The sequence below is a fragment of the Corvus cornix genome, chromosome 4, assembly GCF_000738735.6.
Source record: "Corvus cornix cornix isolate S_Up_H32 chromosome 4, ASM73873v5, whole genome shotgun sequence".
In the NCBI taxonomy this organism is placed as follows: domain Eukaryota; kingdom Metazoa; phylum Chordata; class Aves; order Passeriformes; family Corvidae; genus Corvus; species Corvus cornix.
In genome coordinates, this window is record NC_046334.1 from 28,734,867 (window position 1) to 28,753,410 (window position 18,544).

Here is an 18,544-nt window from a genome sequence, read left to right on the forward strand (position 1 = left end):
CCGCTCCGCGGCCGCGCTGGCAAGGCGGGCGTCCCAGCCTTCCCTGCCCAACACACAACGGGGCTGGGGGTGTGGGGAAGATGCACACCGGCGCAAGCACTTTGCTTTTCCCGGGTAAACAAAAGTGAGAGGTAGGAACTCCGGGATCCTCTCACTCCCGCTTTTTCTTCGGATGCGAGGAGAAACTGGATTTCACCTGGCAGAGCGCTCCCAGGGATGGAAACGCAGGTAGCCAAGGACGCAGTTAGCTAATTTATTTCTCCCTAGATTTTCCCACACGATTTCATTTCTTGCGAAAGAAAGTCACCCCCTCCGCTTGGCGCGGCAACCGCTGCGGCGTCACAATTAAAGGGCTTTTCTGAGCACGCCGTGGAGCGGCGGTGCTGCCGGCTGCGGCTGGGCTTCCCCAGGAGCCGCTGACTTAACGACCCGCGGAAAACTTGGCCTCTTCCAAGGGTTCGCTTTCCCCTCCAGCAATGACTGGCTAGCCCCCTGCTCACGGCTATAAATAACTAAAACTCACTCCAGGCTGAAATAATTTAAAAATAGCCACAAAGAGATCAGGTATAGCCTCCGAGTTAGTAAAGCGCCTATTTTATTTTTGCGTGTTTCCCCTATAAACAAAACCGCGGAAATGCTGCGAGAAAAAGCGATAGCTTTAGTTTGATCTGAATAGAGAAATCCGACTTCGACATTCTCTTAAACACGGAACACGCCGCAAAATCGAAAATAAATTTTCCCCTGGAGGCAGCTCGGTGTGCTTTGGGGAAAAGGAAGAGAGAGTAGCGTTTTCTCGCTATCGTGCGTAAATGATGTACGGCGAGTAATAGAAAGGAGCGGCAGGATTTCAGTTATCCCGGCACTGCACTACCGATACAGGCACGAACAAGAACACCCCGAATTAAAAAAAAAAAAAAAATCATATATATATATATATATAAGAAGTAAGAAAAAATTGAAAAAAAAAAAAAAAGTGGGTTAAAACAGGAAACCGAGACCTCTCCCAATGGGTTGCCGATCCCTCTTCACACCTGGTGCAAGGACAGCCGCCGGCCCGGCCCAGGAAACTTCGGCCACAGTTACTTGTGCCCCCCTCCCCAGCCGGGCGGAGCAGGGCGCGCCCTGCGCGGGCGCGGAGAGGCCACAGCCGTCCTCGCTCACCTCGGTTTTCCTCTGGCTACCTAGCCCGCCGCCGCGCCGCCTCCGCCGACTTTTGTCCTTCCTCCTGCCCCCTGCCCCCTTCGCGGACGGGGGCTGCCACCGCCGCCGCTGCGCCCGTGCCCGCGGAGAGCCGCGGAGCCGCCCGCCCCGGCCCGGCCCGGCCCCGCGGCGGCGGGGAGCGCTCGGCGGAGCCTGTGTGACGTCAGGGCCCGGGGAGGCGGGCGGGGCGGGGCGGGGGCGCGGGAGGGCCGGGGAAGGAGGGAGCCAGCGGCGGCTCCGCGGCCCCGCAGCCAGCGCAGGAGCCCGGCGCGGCCCCGCCGCCCCCGCCAGCCACAGGCACCAGCAGCGAGAGCAGCGGGGCGAGCAGCGCAACCGGCCCCGGTGAGTGCGGAAGGCTCGGGGGGTATCGGCGGGACGGGCGCTGGGCTACGAACCCGGCAGGTCCAGGCTCTGCGCACCCCGGGACGAGCGGTGGTATCGCGGGTCGGCTGGGCAGGGTCCTGCGGGCTCGGGTTGCTGATGTCCTCCCGGGCGGCTGCGGCCCGTCCCGCAGGGCTGTCAGCGAGGGACGCGAGCGCTGCCCCCGCGCCGCTTGCCCGCCGTGCTGGTCCCCACCTCCCCCGGCGGGGCGGGCGCCGAGGAACCGGCCGCGCAGGCAGCGCCTTCCTGCCGCGGAGACCGCGGACCCGGGCGGGGGGGCGGCAGCGGCGCCGGCACGGGCTCGGGCCGCCCAAAAGCGATGCGGGCGGGTCTGCCGTGCCGGCGGCGGGGTCTGCGGCTGGGACCCACCAGCACCGCCAGCGAGAGAGCGGCGGGGCACGGCTGCCCCGCGGGCACAGCGGAGGGTAGGCCCCGCACGGAACCCCCTTTCGTTTGAGAGCTAGCGGCCGCGGGCCTCTGGCGGAAAGCCTCCCGCCAAAATCACGGACCACAGCATTTCAGGCGGTGCTGAGATCCTTGCCAGGCGACTCCAGTTTTTTGGGGATTGTGTTTTTTTTTTTTTTTTTCCGAAGGAAGAGTGATAGATACCCATGAGGAAAAAAAAAAAAAAATTAATCCCGTGTGACACCTCTTTCCTGTCCGCGCTCTGCAGTTGCTCCGAGCAGGTTGCTGCTGAGAGGGCCCGGCCGTGGAGAAAGGGAAGGTCTCACGGCTGGTGCGTTTGCTGGGGCTGTGGGCCGCGCAGAGGTTCGGAGGTATTTAAATCTGGGTACTCGGAGAAAGGGAAGTGGAAAAACAAGTGAAGTTGCTTTCGTTTGAGTCGCCGGGCTGGAGACAATGGGAAAACGCTCCCCTTGGCCCCGTGCTGCGAAGTGCCTTGCAACAAAAATTAAGAGGATACGGAGAGGAGAAAGGGAAAGGAGCAATACGGGCGAGGAAGGAATAATAAGTAATCCGTCCGAGAGAGGCACTTTTCTCCGAGGAGACCGGCATTTGAATAGAGAGGAAAAACTTCCCGTCGGTGGCGGTGCGTGTACGTGGGGGGAGCTGTGTGTACCCACTCGTGAGATAAATCAGCCGTAGAGGCAGGCCGCGAGGGAGGGCATTTGTCACGCAGGACTAATCTTGACGGAGACCGATCCCGAAATAAGGACCATCGGCGAAGAATTAAGGTTCTCTTAATCACCTTCCCGATTAATTTAGGCACTGCTCTGTGCTAGGCCCGGCTGCCGGAGGGAGCAGAGTTCCTCTCTGGCGTCGTTCAGCTGGGAATATAAATCGCCATGTCACGATATGACCCCGAGGAATCCCGATAACTGCACCTTCCCCTTTCCTTTAAACCCCCCCTCTTTTCCTTCTTTTCCTTTTTTTTTTTTTTTTTATTTCCCCCCCCTTTTCTCCCCTTTTTTCACGGCCTTATCCTGCCTGCTCGGCAGAGGGTGGCAGGGCCGGGGGCCTTCTCAGTAGGTGCTGCGTCTGGCGCTGCTCATCCCAAACATGCCTCGGCTCCAGGCCGCCGGATTTCTAAGCACCAGCTAATAATGCGCTCGGTCCAGACATTAAAAAAGAAGCGAAAAAGAAGAAGAAAGATTACCGAAATGATGGTGACATGCAAATTTCCCCTGAAATTATCATAAGTAAACATTTGAAGCCTGGACTAATAAAATCCCATCTGTGTTACTTCATATCGAGTTAGTAGAGAGCTGTGATAATGAATTTTGTAATATCTCACGAACAGACATCTCAATCAGGCACTAATCCTGTGATTTTACTGCCCGACCTCTCAGATAGAAGGAGGCGGCGGTGGCGGCCGGGGAGCGCGGAGGCGCAGCCGCTGCCGCGCAACTTCCGCCGCGGTGGGGGAGCGGCTGCTGGTACCCGCTGCCCTACGGCACCCCTGCCGCCGGGATCCGCCTGTCCCCGCGGCAGAGCACGGTGACGAGGTTAGGGGACTCTCCTACACGTCCCCAAATATCTGGAGGTGGAGGGAGGCCGGACGGTCCGACGGGCTTGAAAACAGCCACGGGTGTTTGCGCCTGTCCTGTGGTGTGATTTATGTGGGACCCGAGGTTGACGCAGGGAGAGGGGACACTCTGCGTATATCACTGGAGAAAGGTGCGGGATCCAGCCCGCATCATTGCGACGTAGCTCCCGGGGCGGCTAGGTTTCGGGTTTTGGCATGTATTTTTCAATCCCAAAATAATTGTTTTAAAACTCCGGTGCCTTCATCTTTTGCAGATAACGGGTAATGGAGTCCAACTGCCGCAAACTTGTCTCCGCCTGTGTTCAGCTAGGTAAGAGACACCACCAGCGCGCCGGGCCGGAGGCACAGCTGCCCCGCTGCCGTGCGGAGCGGTGCGCGGGTGTGGAGCCAGGCGGGCCGGCCCCCGGAAAGCGGCGCCGCCTCCGCGAAGGGCTGCGCAGCGTCGGGCGCTGACCACCCACCCACCCAGTTACCTCTTCCCTGTCCCCCCTGGCCAGTGTCCCCGTCCCCAGGGGTGTAGCCCGCCGCCGTCGAGCGACTTTTTTCTGGGAAGGCGGACATCCAAAGGGGGAGATCAGCGAGGCGCCGGAGGGCGGCACGGAGCCCGCCGGCAGCACGGTGTCCGAGCGGCCGCCCCCCGGTGCCGGTGACACGCGGCGGCCCCTCCGCGCCGCTCCGCGGGAGCGCTGCGGGGCGGCGGCGGCAGCGCCTGGTCGGGCCCGCCTGCGCGGCGCCAGGGCGCCCTCTGCTGCCCGCCGGCGGCCGCCTGCGCCGGGTGCCGCCTGCGCCTGGAGGTGCGCGGCAGCGGGAGAGGGAAGGGAAAGGGCAAAGGGGGTGCGCGCACCCCCGCGGCTGCAGCCGCGCATCAACTCCCGCCGCCAGCGCCTGTCCCCCAAAAAAGCATCGCTGTCAGCGCGCCGTTTAGACATCCGCAGCGTCGCTCTCGTATTTATTTTTATTTTCTATTTTTTGACACCACCCCCTCGCCCGTAAACAAGCCGCCAGCCCTCTCCCGCCCCCAGAGGTAGGCACCCCCACAGCGCCGCGTTTGCAGGCAGAGCGAACTCCTGCCTCTCTTCCTTTGCCCATTTCAGGGGGTCTGACAGGCGAGCCCGAGGGGTGGTAAAGAAAATATGCAAACATATTACAAAGAAGAAAACAAGCGCTCTGTATTTCGAGAGACTGTTTAATCCAAGATAAACGTAATTTTGTTTAAATAAAATACATTAACCTGAATTAATAATACAGGAAACTAGAGTGAATTAATAATGCACGTATTCCTGGTCTCGTGGTTAAACACTTCCTTGTAAGAATACTGTATTAACCCTGTTTGGCCAAACAGCTCGCTATTTCTCAAATAACATCCAATGATTTCAGGAGAGGCCACGTCCCCTTCCCGAGTCCACCCGCCCCCGGGGACTTTAAACAGGATTTGCTAGCTGGACATCAAAACCCCTAGAAGAAGAAACGCTTAGGCTAAGGGAAGGTTAGCGAGCAAAATCCGGGGTAATTCCAAACGCCAAAGTATTATGAGCCGATAATTTTTAATCCCGGAAACATACACGATATTAAATTGTGCACAAATAGGCTTTACCAGAGTCTGGCACTTTTTCCCTCGGCCAGTAATAAGTGTTAAATAATGTGGAAAGGAAGGGTGACATTGCTTTATATATGGTTTGCAAATAAGAAAGGCCTTTTTACCCTCCCCTGCCTTTTCTTCCTGATGAACAGGTGGTCTTAATCAAAGCCCTTAGCACGATCTAATGGGAAAGTGGGGACCTTTCTGATATAATAAATTTATGAGCCCCTTCCAAGTCAGCTTTATTCGACTAAGTATTTATAAAAGTAATATCCACATATGCTCCCTGACATGGTAACTTTAACTTCCTCTGCCGAGAAACAAATGGTTATTTTCTTAAACATCAATTATGAACCTGGATTATTGTAGTACACGCAAAATTTCCTGCCTTGTTACCATACCAGCCGGTCTGTTTTTTACTCGCCGGGCTGCAGGGGAAATTGCTATCTAAACACCTTTAATGCCATTAATTAAAATATACGTCCGAGTCCAAGAAGCAACGCGGTGTTGCCTGACCATTAAAACGTTCCCATTTACGGAGAAGGGAAAGCGCGACGACCTCGGATACGGATATATCCCTGCAGATATGGGAATATATCCCTGCAGATGTGGGGACCAACCCTGTGTGCTGCCTCAGTCCCTGCCTCTGTGCGACGGATAATGGCAAGTCCCGAGACGCCCTGAACTGTTCGGGCGGCTTGCTGTAAATCGTAGAAATCACGGGTGTTTTCTCGTGATACCGGAGGGATTTTTGGGTCTTGGTTTTGATTTGCTTAAAATCGCGCGGTACGCGTTGATTTTTGTCTTATCTGACCGTAAGGACGTCATGCTTTTGGGATTTACTTTGCAAAAAGTCTGATCCTTGGGGCTGGCTGGCGGGGGAGGCGGGGAAGGAAGCAGGGGTGATTGTGGAACCCCCTCTGTCGCAGTTCGGCTTTGGAAATTACGGAGGCGGTGAGGTAATTTCGCGAGATAGGCACCGTCGGTGGCCACGAGGAGAATGATCGCTAACTAGAGCCACTGGCACTAATAACAAAACATGCGACTGTTTGGTCAAATCGATGGTTCTACGAAAGGAGGAAACGAAATTCAGTAGGAGACCCTCCAAAATGACACGGCATGCCGGGTTCCCGCGGGGAATGGGGCGCGGAGGGGGAGGGTTATTCCAGAAGATACGAGTCCGTGGCCACGCCGAGGAAAGGAAAATGGGAAAGTATGAAAATATTATTGCAGCCTAGAGTGTCAAACGCAGCCCGGAGGGTGTCAGGTTTCTTCAGAGAGACGGGAATATTGCTGATGGGTGACCAGTCCCACAAAATCAGGAAAACTTCAGCACATGCTTCAGCAGACCCACGGCACACGTAAATGGTTGTCAGTGGTGGGTTTATCTGAATAATTTTTATGCAGGGAAAGGATGCTTAAGCTATTTGTGTGTACGTGTATATAGATATATGTAATCTATACGATTTTTTAGGTCTGTGAATTCTGCTTAGGGAGTCCTTCCTTGTAATCGATAATCTGGGTGAATCTGCTGAAACAGCAGCTTCCAGCATAAAATGTTGAAATTACATTCCGTTTTATATCACCATTCAGCATTCCAAATGGATTGTTTCAACTCTACCGCCAAAAAAAAAAAAAAAAAAAAAAAAAAGGTCTGAATATTCCGTAACTGAACATTTCTTTTTCAAAAACAAAAACTTTAAAACCTAACGCTGATTCAGCTTTCCATTCAGACCCTTTGAAGGCACTGCAGCGTGCAAAGCAAAGGTCGCCGGTGCCTTTTTTGAGCCCGGGACGAGGTGGGCGCGCAGCCTCTGCCCCCGCGGGAGGGAGCCAGAGCGGGCGGGCCGAGGCGGAGCCGGAGCGTCGCTGCCGCCGCTGGGCCGCCAGGCAGAGCCGAGCGACACCCTCCCCTCCACATAGCGTGGCCAAATTTGTCCCCGGAATTGTGACCCGAGACGTGGAGCCGGGATGTCCGCTATCCGGGGCTCAAGCACTCCGCTGGTGCGCTGGCCCTGCGGGGCGTCGCGGAAAGTGCGCGCCTCGTCCCGCGCCCCCCGCCAAGCGCAAATTAGAAGTTATTTATTGCTCTTCGCTTATAGAATTTTCCCCCTCCGCGGTTGTCGTCTGAGAATAATATATGCAGCAGTTGTTAGCCTCACTCCAGGGAAAACTAAATGTATAACGAAAGCTTATTCGTGAGTAGGAATATACTAACGGAACAATCTGATGTCTTCTTAATCCTATGTAAAAAGCTCTGTAGTCTTCCTAATATTGACTGAATGGGTAATTAATGGCTCTTCATCGAGGAGAATACCCGGTAATCCAAGATAGGCGAAAGACAACAAGCCAAAGGTAAAAGACAACAGGACTAGTTGGAGGCTCTACATAAGAACCAATTTATCCATTTAGGAGAGTATTACGCCTAGAAACAAAGATCTCGTGAGGAGATAAAGGAAAAGTGGGAAAATAAATACCCGCAGTAGGTCTGGCCACCCTCCGGCACCCCCAGCCGAGCCGCTCAGCTCCCGGTCCTACTCTCGGCCCTCCCGCCTCCCGCACCGGGGCGGACTCCGGGCATCCCGGGTGAGCTCAAAAAACTGTGAAGGGAAAAAAAAAAAAAAGACACACACACACACGTACAAAAACCCCAAACAAACAAACAAACAAACGGGGAAAAAACCACACCAAAACTCCCACGAAATTAAAAAGGTGAAGCGGAGAGGGAGCAGCCCCGATGCCCCATTTTTCGCAGGCAGCGGATGCCTCCCAGCCCACCGGGGCGCATCCCCGACGGGCTCTGCAGTGCAGGGCGAAAGGGGAAGAGAGCAATTCCCAAAATATTTTGGGGGTTTTATTTGGAGATAGCAGCCACACGCTGCAGACGTGGACAGCCGGTACACGGGTGAGCTGGCGGGGATGGCTTCGTGGTCAGGACCCGAACCCGAGAGGCGATGGGAGCTTCCACCAGGAAAAAAAAAAAAAGAAAGAAAAAAATTTTAAAACACTTGACATTTTAATTGAAACCTTTACCGCTAATATATTACCTGGGTGACTACAATTAGGTTGTTTTTCGGTTGGCTGACAGCTTTTAAAATATTATTTCACTTGGGAAATAAAAGCTTCATCTCAGATTATAGGTGGGTATTTTTGGATTTACGTGATTTATGGTCACCATGACAACTAATGCTGTGTGGTAGCTCCCCTCCTGCCCGGGCTGGGGGAGTTTTAATCAAAGGCACGTAAGGAAATGCCGACAGCCTCTCCCTTTGGGCTGCCGGGGCCCGGGCCAGTGTTGTGCACTCCTTTTCGGGGCGCGGGGGCGGCTGGAGGGTCTGTCCCTGCCTGTGATTGTGGGACGCGGGGCTGGAACTAGGGAAGGTGTGAAGAGGGCGGTGGCGGTGGCCGGGCCCTTCTCCTCCTCTCCCCGTTCCCTGGGGAAGCGCGCCGGGAACGGCGTGCCCCCGTCAAATGTCCCAAGACGGCGAGGCTGCGGCTGGCGGGCACCGGCGGGCACCGGCGCTCGCCCTGCGTGGGCATAAAGCGCGTAACAAGCACTCTGCGCCCGCACGCGGGAGGGACTTTCCGTTTCGAGTCGCGGCAGAAGAAACCAGCATTGCCCCAAAATGACTGAAGAAAAATGAAGGAAAAAAAAAAAAAAAAAGTGGTGTTGGGTGTCATCTACGACAGGGATGCATTGCCCTGTCTGAAAAAAAAACGGATAGGAGGAGATACCACCATATCACCTCTCCCTCTGGCTCCCCCTCCCCAGGGCTTTGCACACTTGTTATAACCCCGACGTGGGAGCTGGAGAGGGGCAGCGCCCCCTCCCAGGTGTCCGTCGCAGAGAGGGCGAGGCTGCGCCCGCTCGGCCGGGGCTGGGGCAGCCCCCTGCCCGCGGTCTTGGCACGGCCCCGCTGTGGGGAAAGGCCGGGGGGGGTGGTTCTAGGTGCGGGACCACAGAGGTAGCGAGAGGTTAAGAAGAAACTGGGATATGATTGGTAAACAAATTGTGCAGAATGGAGCTGGAATCATATTGACTTAGTTATAGGTCATCTGCTGCCGGTGCAAAGGGAGGAAATATTTACTTTACACATATACTTTATGATCTTGGGGGAATTAGAGGAAATTCAATAAGAAAACGGCTAGAATCATTTAAAACCCCCTATTTAAAAGACTTAAGCAAATTAGAGTCTTATCAGATTAAAATCCACTACAAATGTAAGAGCATTGTCTCCATCGAAACGCTGTGGGGTCTGAGGAAAGAGATTCTTTGCCAAATCTCAGGGATAAAAACACGTCATTTAAACACCAGATAATGAGCAGAATGTAAATTAATTTAACCTTCTTTACTAACAGGCTGCGAAAGTAATATGTATAGTTTAGCGATAACTAAGATTGCGATGGATGATACGTACCTCGAACGAGAATCAGCGACTAAGGAAGACCCTTGAGGGAGGGAGGGGTGGGGGGGTTGTGGCGGACGGGATGGGAACGGGATACAGAAAAGTTTGGGCGCTGGGATGCGCATGTGTAAGGCCACATCAAGAGGAAGCTTTCGGTAACTTTTCAGTACCAGTGACCAGCCAGATAAATTGAAGATAGAGACGTAAACCTGCATTTTCTGCTCCTGGGCTCCTTCGGAATCCCCATCCCTACCACGGCCACGACTCCCCCGGGGAAGTGTCGGCTTTGCGGGTTAGGGCTCGGGGACAGCTCCTCTGCCCCAGGAGGACCTGACCAGCAGGGGAGGACAACCTGTCCCCGCCTTAGACGCGTGTGAAACAGCCCCGCTCCTCCTTTCTCCTGCTAACCACGGGACCGCAGCAGCCTCATTCCGGGGCTATAAGCGGTCCCACGAGCGGGGACTGCGGGACAGTGTAGCCCGTCCCTCTACTGCCGGGCGAGGGGTCAAGTACTGTCCCCAGACCTCGGAGAGGGGTGTGAGAGGTTTGTATGCCGGCGCCCGGCCCGGTGTGGGACTCGGCCAAACTCTGTGAACGGCTTGCGTGGGCGCGGGATCGTGGGCTGCTCCGGGCGCCCCGGGGCGCGGGACGGTTCTTCCGGGTGCATACCGAGAGGGGGGAATGGTCCCGCAGATTACTGTGCGAGTAAGTTGCAAAACCAGGGTGGAAAAGCCTCCTTGGGGGCTAGCTTTTGGGAAGCCGGTTACAGGGAAGGGGCGGGAATGGCAGAACCGAGGAGAGGATTTTTCCCCCGTGTTCTCCGCCTTCAGTGCGGTCAGAGGAAGAGCAGGAAGCCGGCGAGTGCGGGGGCTACAAAAGATCGTGAACCTCCGAGCACGGTGTGAAGCTTTCCGTAGCTGTGTCTCAGAGGGGAGGTTGTTGTCGTTTGTGTTTAATTGTCGCTGTTATCAGCACAAGGTCCGCCGTCTAACCGGCCGCGCCCCCGTCCCATTTATTTTCCACCCCCTCCATAAGGAGGGAAACGGGCTTTCCTCCACCCTGCTGCAGCGGCTCTGGGTGTGCCGAGCTCCCCGCTCCTCACCCCCGCAGGTCCGGGAGTGCGGCGAGGCGCGGAGCGGACGCGCTCGGAGCCGCTCCGACGGGGTGCCCCGTGAGCCGGCGGCGGAGGCCGGGCTCTCTGGGCGCGAGTACCGCCGCGGGGCACACCGGGCGGAGGTTTTGGGAGGGGGGCGGGTGTGCCCATCACCGGGAGAGAGCGGGGGGCGGCGCGGGGCGCGCAGGGCCGCGCGGGCGGGGCGGGGCGCAGGCGGGGCGGGGCGGGCGGTGAAGGGGCGGTGCGGGGGCGGTGCGGGGCGGGGTGGGTGACGTGCGGCGCGGGGAAGGCCGCCGCCGGTTTAAGATGTCAGGCCAAGAGGGAAGCGGCTGAGCTGATGCGGTGCGGGGCCGGCCGCAGCGCGGGGTCCATGCGCGGGCAGCGGAGAGGAGCGCCCCGCGGAGCGCCGCCGCGCCTCGCCGCCCCCGCCCCGCGGAGCCCCGCGGCGGGCCGGGGGCCGCCGGCCGGGGAGCAGTCGTGTCGCCGTGACGGCTCTTACAGGACCGGACTCGCCCGCTCTCCTGTCGCCGCCGCCGCGCCCCCCCAGGCGGCGGGGGCTTCGAGGCTCGCCGTGCCGCCCGGGCTCTAGTCGAACGTCGCCCGCCCCGGCGCGGCTTCCCGGCCGGCAGCCCTGACCCCCGGAGCGGCGGGGCTGCTCCGCGTCCGCGGAGGGGGCGCTGCGCGGACCCTCCTACACGTACCGACACCTATAGACACACGCACACCTTCTCCTATCGACCCCCCAGGCGCGCACGTAGACTTTGGCGTCCTTTTGCCGATGAACTGCATGAAGGACCCGTTAAGCCTGGAGCGCCTCGGAGCCGGGAATAAGCTGTGCTCCTCCTCACCTTCCTCCTCCTCCTCCTCTTCATCATCCTGCCATCACCACCAGCCCGCGCTGACCATGGCGACGGCGCTGGCGCCGGGGCAGGCGCGCTCCTCCCTGGAGTCCGCCAAGCACCGGCTGGAGGTGCACACCATCTCCGACACCTCCAGCCCTGAGGCCGCAGGTAAGAGGGGGTGAGAGGCAGGGACCCCAGCCCGACGGGCGCCCGCCGCCCTGTCCTGCTCCGGCCCGGCTGGCAGCCCCGGGGACCGCGATGCTCCGCCGCCCCTCTGCCCGGGAGCATCCCGCACCCGGACCGAGATGCGTTTCGTGGTTTTTCGCGTGCGGTGTCTGTGTGTCGGCGTATAGGAAGATAATGACATGTGTAAGGAGAGGAGAACAGCATGTATACTGGTATGCGAGTTACATGGATACAGATCGGCAAATAACGTGGGGGTTGATGGGAGAGTAATATCGACACAGACGGACAAATAGGGGTATATACGGACAAAGAATATTTTTACAGGCGGGCGAATAATATGGGTGTAGATAAGCAAATAAAACGAATTACGTGTATGCAGACGGGAGAGTAGTATGCATGCACATAGGCAGAAAGCTCGCATACGGGGAGGCGGCTCCGTCCCGCTGTCCCGGCGGTGGCTGCTCCACCGGGAGGAGCCGCCCGTGGGTGTCCGCGGGGCGCGGAGGGGCCGCGGCGGCGGGAGGCCGGCGCGGGTTAATCATTACAGCATCGAGTCGCGTTCGGGGCAGTCTGTGGGATCCAGTAGCACTGGGGACAAGCTTTCGCCCGGCCGCTGGAGAGGAGGCTGAGGCGCCCTCGTTTTCCGCTTTGTTTTTTTTTTTGTTTCCCCCACTTACAGAGAAGGATAAGAGCCAACAGAGCAAGAATGAGGATGCGGGGCCCGAGGACCCCTCCAAGAAGAAGAGGCAGCGGCGGCAGCGGACTCACTTCACCAGCCAGCAGTTGCAGGAGCTGGAGGCCACCTTCCAGCGGAATCGCTATCCGGACATGTCCACCCGGGAGGAGATCGCCGTCTGGACCAACCTCACCGAGGCCAGGGTTAGGGTAAGTCCCGACACGGCACCCCGGCTCAGAGCAGCGGGGGTCAGGGAGGGTTGGGAAAGGGAAGGAGGGCTGAAATATTTGCAGCTGCTTTCGATTTCGGCATGTATGTAAACTTCAGAGCCTTTGCACAAAAGCAGGGCAGAGCAGGACATTTCTGTCAAAGCGAGACAGATTGGGATCTCTCTGTGTGTCTCTGAAATATGGTTTGCTGCACGTTTCGCCCTCACCGTGCAATGCGTCCCGCTCCTTTTGATCGAAACGCTAATGAAAACATAAGCCAAGAAAGCAACTTGGAACAGGCTGCAACCTGCGCTGTCTCTAATGAGAAAAAGATGTAAAATACACAAGAGCCTTTGCTTCACTCCGAGGCACTCCCAACGTGCCCTTCCTTGCATTTTCTATTTCTTTGGGTTTCACAATTCGACGAGCGTCTCTCTCCACCCTCTACCCCCCTCTGAGATTTATGGGACCATCGCGGCGCTGCAGAGATACCACGGCCGGGTCCTGCTCGCCTGCAAACGCCGCGCTGGGGGGAGAAAAGAAAAACAACAAACCCCAACGCACGCACACAAAAAGAAGCCTATAAGTGGGCCGAACCTCCAGATTTTCGGAAATCCCACATAAATCCTCTCCCCGAGGTCGCTTGAGGAAAGCGAGACAGTGAGAACTGGGGGCGGCAGTGAGCGGGGCCGGCTCTCAGCCCCAGGCCGGCGGTGGCTGGCGCCGGGGCAGCCAGGCGGCGGGAGCGGGGCCCGGCCGAGCCCGGTGTCCTCCGGGAGCACGAAGCGCTGTTGGTGGCGGCGCGGCTTCCGCGGAAGTTTTTGTATGGGTCCGCGCAGTGCCTCCAGACGGGGCCCGTCCCCGTGGTGCCCGGGCGGCCCCCCGCCCGACTCGACCAGGGTGGAGATTACCACAAACACCCCGGGGCCGCGGTGGTTTCAATACACACGGTAAGGCGGCTGCTGGCGGCTGCCCGACGGGTCAGACACCCAGATGTGGATTGGGAAAGGGCACGTTTTTCCCATTGTCTGTGGGGAGGGTCCCTTAGATCTCATTTAGCACGTTGTTAAATTGTGATTTTTTCCTTCTTTTTTTTTCCTCCCCTTCCCCCCCCCCCCCAAAGAGCAGTCGAACAAGTTTGTTTAGAAAGTGGTTTTCGGTTCTGGAAGCTTTCACGCTAGAGGAACTTGCAGCTTTAACAAACTGAAGCGACGATTTATTAGTTGCTGGCTTCCCCCTCCTTTCCCGTACCATCGCCTTAAATATTCCGCGGGTTTCCAGGCGTTTTACTCTCGGTTTTGCACTTTTGTATTTTTCCTGGATGGCTTCAGTACGGAAAAAGCCAAGAGAGAAGGAGGGGGGGAAGGGAAAAACCCCAAGAGAGAAATGAAGGGGCGGGGGGCAGGAGAGAAGAGAGAGAATAAGAAGGAAGCCTTGGCCTCTGTGGCGCGAATTAGAGCATCACAAATTATGTGGAGGGCTTCAGGGGGATTGGGAGGGGGGACGGGGGGGCTGTGGTAAGAGTGGAATGATGCGGCCATGAATCTGCCTTGCTAAACCCGGGCGGCCCCGAGGATGCTCGGCTGTCCGGCAGCGCATCCCTGCCCCGGCCCAGCGCAGGGTTCCACAGAGGAGGAGGTGAACCTATATATGTGGAGATATATTAATATATATATATATATTCGTATACCTTTTTATATATAACTTCTATAGGGACAGGCTCGGCTGTTGCCCCGAGAACCTGCAAAGGGCTGCGGCGGCGGTGGTGGTTCCTGACTAACTCGCATCTCCCTCCCTCCCTCTCCCCCCGTTTCCAAAGGTTTGGTTCAAGAACCGCAGAGCCAAATGGAGAAAGAGAGAAAGGAACCAGCAAGCCGAGCTCTGCAAAAACGGCTTCGGTCCGCAGTTTAACGGCCTCATGCAGCCCTACGATGACATGTACCCCGGCTACTCGTACAACAACTGGGCAGCCAAGGGCCTGACCTCCGCCTCCCTCTCCACCAAAAGCTTTCCTTTTTTCAACTCCATGAATGTCAACCCTCTGTCTTCTCAGAGCATGTTCTCCCCTCCAAACTCCATATCCTCCATGAGTATGTCTTCAAGCATGGTACCTTCTGCAGTCACCGGGGTGCCCGGCTCCAGCCTCAACAGCCTGAATAACTTGAACAACTTGAGCAATCCCTCCCTAAATTCTGCAGTGCCAACGCCAGCCTGTCCTTATGCTCCTCCAACACCTCCGTATGTTTATAGGGACACATGTAACTCGAGCTTGGCGAGTCTGAGACTTAAAGCCAAGCAGCACTCCAGTTTTGGCTATGCCAGTGTGCAGAACCCCGCTTCCAACCTGAGCGCTTGCCAGTATGCGGTGGACAGACCCGTGTGAAATATCCAAGTAGGAAACACTGCGTGGGAATCCCTCCCCATTTCCCGCAGAGACTGAGAATTTCACTAGAAAGTAATGGGCACTAGAGAGAAAAAGAAAGGAGGAAAAATCAGAGGCAGAGAGGAAGAGAAAGAGAGAGAGGAGGAAAAAAAAAGAGGAAACCACTGAAATAAGATAGTTCCTTTGTTTTCAAAGGACCTCCTACAGATTCTGAGATCTTTCTTTCACTAAGAGTATTTCAACAGTTACAAGGACATATATATATATATATATGGACAAATGTTTGACTGGATATGATATGACATTTTAATGTTACTATAAGCTTGTTATTTTTTAAGTTTAGCATTGTTAACATAAAAATGACTGAAAGGATGTATATATATCGAAATGTCAAATTAATTTTATAAAAGCAGTTGTTAGTAATATCACAACAGTGTTTTTAAAAGGTTAGGCTTTAAAATAAAGCATGTTACACAGAAGCGATTAGGATTTTTTCGCTTGCGAGCAAGGGAATGTATATACTAAATGCGACACTGTATGTTTCTAACATATAATTATTAAAAAATTGTGTGAATATCAGTTTTAGAATAGTACCTCTGGTGGATGCAATGATGTTTCTGATATTGCAATGTAAAACATGCCCTGTGTATAACATTTCGTACAATATTATTGTTTTACTTTTCAGCAAACATGAAAAAAAAATGTGTTTTATTTCATGGGAGTAAAATATACAGCATACAGTTCTGTCTGGATTTTTTATTTACTGAGCCAAGCTGAGCAGCAGCAACTAGTCTGCCATGATTGACTGATAGTTGACACTGGATCTCATTCTCTGGCAACTCGGGGTAGTACTTTTGCAATACAAATAAATGCTGGCATTTTTTTCCGCATTAAAAAAAAATATCCCTCGTACTAACGTTGCATACTAGAGAAACATGGGACTTGGATCTCTTGGGTCCATTTTTTCCTCTGCGCAGCCCCGAGAAAATGGATTATTTGCCATCATTGAACTCGAGAATTACCAGCCACAAAGTTGCTGCATCTCGAGCATAAATTTGTCCTGCTGTGAAGGAAGCTTTTATTACATTAAAGAAAAGGGAGTGGGAGAGGAAAAAAAAAAAAAGGGAATTTTAAGAAGCCAGCTTGCAAACAAACTGCTCCTGTTCAAAATAATCTGTCCCCTTTGCCGCCCCCTGCGCTCACCTTCTTTCCCTTTAGCGGGGAGATCCTTCATGTAATATTACATTTCTATTTCCAAATCCCCCTTTCAGACATGAAGAGAAACAAAGAGCAGCCCAAATAACCGCAACCCTGTGGAGCGCGGGGGGTGAGAGGTTAGCCCGAGTTTCCTGCGACTTCGTGCTGCAACACGTCGTTGAAGGGAAAGGTCGTGCTCTCGTGTGTTTTGTTTTAAATAATATTGACCCATTCATTCTCAACCTGCTTGTTCGTGAAATTATACAGGATTATAACTTTGCCATTGCCAGACAATTGAAACAAATCAAGATGAATTGCTGCTCGGCCCTCCCATCGGCTCACACCCCGGGCGGGCGAGGAGGGGCTGCCGAGAGGGTGGGCAGCCGCAGGATCCGGCGGGAATATCGAGACACGAAGAAATTCCGCAGGCGCGTAAAGTGGCGAGGGGCGCAGGGGACGGCAGGGAGGAAATTCTACGCGGTGAGGGCGAGCTTGCTCCTTGAGCGGCCTTTGCGCGCTCGTTGCGCGCCTTTGTGAGGTCGGGAGGAGCTGCCGAGGTAGCCCGGGGGTGGGCGGACACGGCGGCGGAGGGGGTTCCTTCCCCCCCAGCGGTTAGACGAGTAGAGAAGAGAGGGAGAGGGGAGAGGTCAGCGCCCCGCGCTTTCCCACGAGGAAAATGCTTCCCCCACACGAAATCAGGGTATTCTCCCGTGGGTCCACTTGCAGTGTGGGCAAACCCCAACCTCCACTTCCCCCCCCCCTCATTTTTTATTTCCTTTTAACACCCCTTATTTTTATTTTCTTTCCCCCCTTTTTTTCCTTCCTCATCACATTTTTATTAGATTTTTTTTTCATCTCTCTCATTTTGTTGCGAGGTTGGGGGCTTTAAAATTATTTTAGTATTTTACGCGTCTTTCTGCTTTCTTTTCCTCCGTGTGTTCTTGCCAGGGGGTCGATGGAGAGAAAGAACCTCCGTGCTTGTGACGGGGGGAGGCGGGAGGCCGCCCCCCCTCTTGTCCGGCCTCGCCGCCTCCCCGACCCAACGCCGCTCCCCTCGGTTTTTCGCACCGTGTCAACACCTCACCCGGTGAGTGCCAGGAGCTGCCAAAAATGTCCCCTTTTTCCTCCTTCTCCTCCCTCTTCCTCACTGGGCTGGGGGCGAAAGGTCTGAGGGTGACGGCGGCGAAGGGCTGGCAGCCCGGGAGCCCCCCTCGGGGATCGGGGGAGCCGGAGAAACGAGAGAGCTTTTCTGCCCAAACCCTCTCGGCGGGACGGGCTTGGAAATCAGCGAGCGGATCGCTGCGGGTTTCGGCACGGTATTTTACACGCTTTTTTCGGCTCTCGTTTCTTCTCGGTAGCTTTGGTTATTTATAGTCCTCTCTTATAAATATAAATATATATATATACATATAAAATGTCGGTATATATATATATTTAGAATATGTGTGTGCGTGGAGAAATATTAGATATATAATACATAGTATATGCATATACATTTAGAAGAATAATATATACCGATTCCGGACCAAAAAAAAAAAAAAAATTGGATCAGAGTTTTTCAGTCTACTGTGTAATGGCTCAAACGATGAAAAATCAACGTGACCGCTCAGAGAGGACATAAATCACTCCGAGAGTAATCTGAATTTCTCTTTCTCCCCCTAGCTGAAGCCTTGAGGGTCATCATTTTTCTGCGCCACTTGACCAAAGATATAATGTTTTGATTAGGTCGTAAATCAAAATCTTGGGTCGTGGTGGGGTTTTTTTTCTTTCTTTTTTTTTTTTTTTTCCGGGGGCTTTCCTTCTCCTTATCGGCGGTGGCAGTGTGAACCTGGAACAATGGAGGCCGCAAAGAGGGGGAGAAAGAGCCACAACGAAATGGGGAATTTGCAAAATATCTATTTGCAGAAGTGGGGGGGAGAATGGTTAAACAAGGGGCTCACACCCCTTCGCACCCCCCTCGACCCTCGGAAAGGCCGATTCAGGCTGCCTGCTGCGCAACCCCCGCGCGGGGCGTGCGAGCGGGCAGCGCCGTCTGCCTCCCAATCCACATCCCAATCCACATCCCAATCCACAGTCCTGCCGGCCCGCACAGCCCCCACCACCCCCCGATCGGTGCTGCGGCCGCGGCCGCGGAGCGGCGCCGGGAGCGCGCCCCTTCCAGCCGGGGCCGGGGGTTCCCGGGCTCCCTGTCCCCGCACTGGCCCCGGGCCCGTGTCCCTGTGCGGCTCCGTTCTTTTGTTTTCGGACGGTGCCTTCCCGCACTTTGAACCCCGGCGGCGTGCGCGAGTCCCTGGCCGTCAGATCGGAGTGCCTCGCCTCGCAAAGGTCAAAATGACGCTCAGATATGGATGTATCTCCTTTTGATT

At 55.3% G+C, this 18,544-nt stretch overlaps 1 protein-coding gene and 1 long non-coding RNA gene across 4 annotated transcripts in view; one reads left to right on the top strand and one right to left on the bottom strand.

Moving 5' to 3' along the window:
* The window catches only part of LOC104697132, a 558,345-nt gene extending 557,057 nt beyond the window's left edge, over window positions 1-1,288 (bottom strand). For both annotated transcript variants that reach the window (XR_005601785.1, XR_005601786.1), the window contains exon 1: window positions 1,162-1,288. This is a non-coding gene — a long non-coding RNA (uncharacterized LOC104697132). The remainder of the gene's footprint in view (window positions 1-1,161) is intronic.
* A 161-nt stretch (window positions 1,289-1,449) lies between these two features.
* Window positions 1,450-15,725, top strand: PITX2 (paired like homeodomain 2). Of its 2 annotated transcripts, XM_039551631.1 has the most exons (5): window positions 1,450-1,542; window positions 3,841-3,896; window positions 11,432-11,695; window positions 12,393-12,598; window positions 14,418-15,725. In XM_039551631.1, exons 2-5 carry the CDS (start codon window positions 3,851-3,853, stop codon window positions 14,979-14,981), a joined length of 1,080 nt encoding a protein of 359 aa, XP_039407565.1. In that variant the 5' UTR covers window positions 1,450-1,542; window positions 3,841-3,850; the 3' UTR covers window positions 14,982-15,725. The 2 variants fall into 2 exon arrangements, with proteins under 2 accessions (XP_039407565.1, XP_039407566.1); XM_039551632.1 differs by lacking the exon at window positions 11,432-11,695.
* Window positions 15,726-18,544: the final 2,819 nt, after the last annotated feature.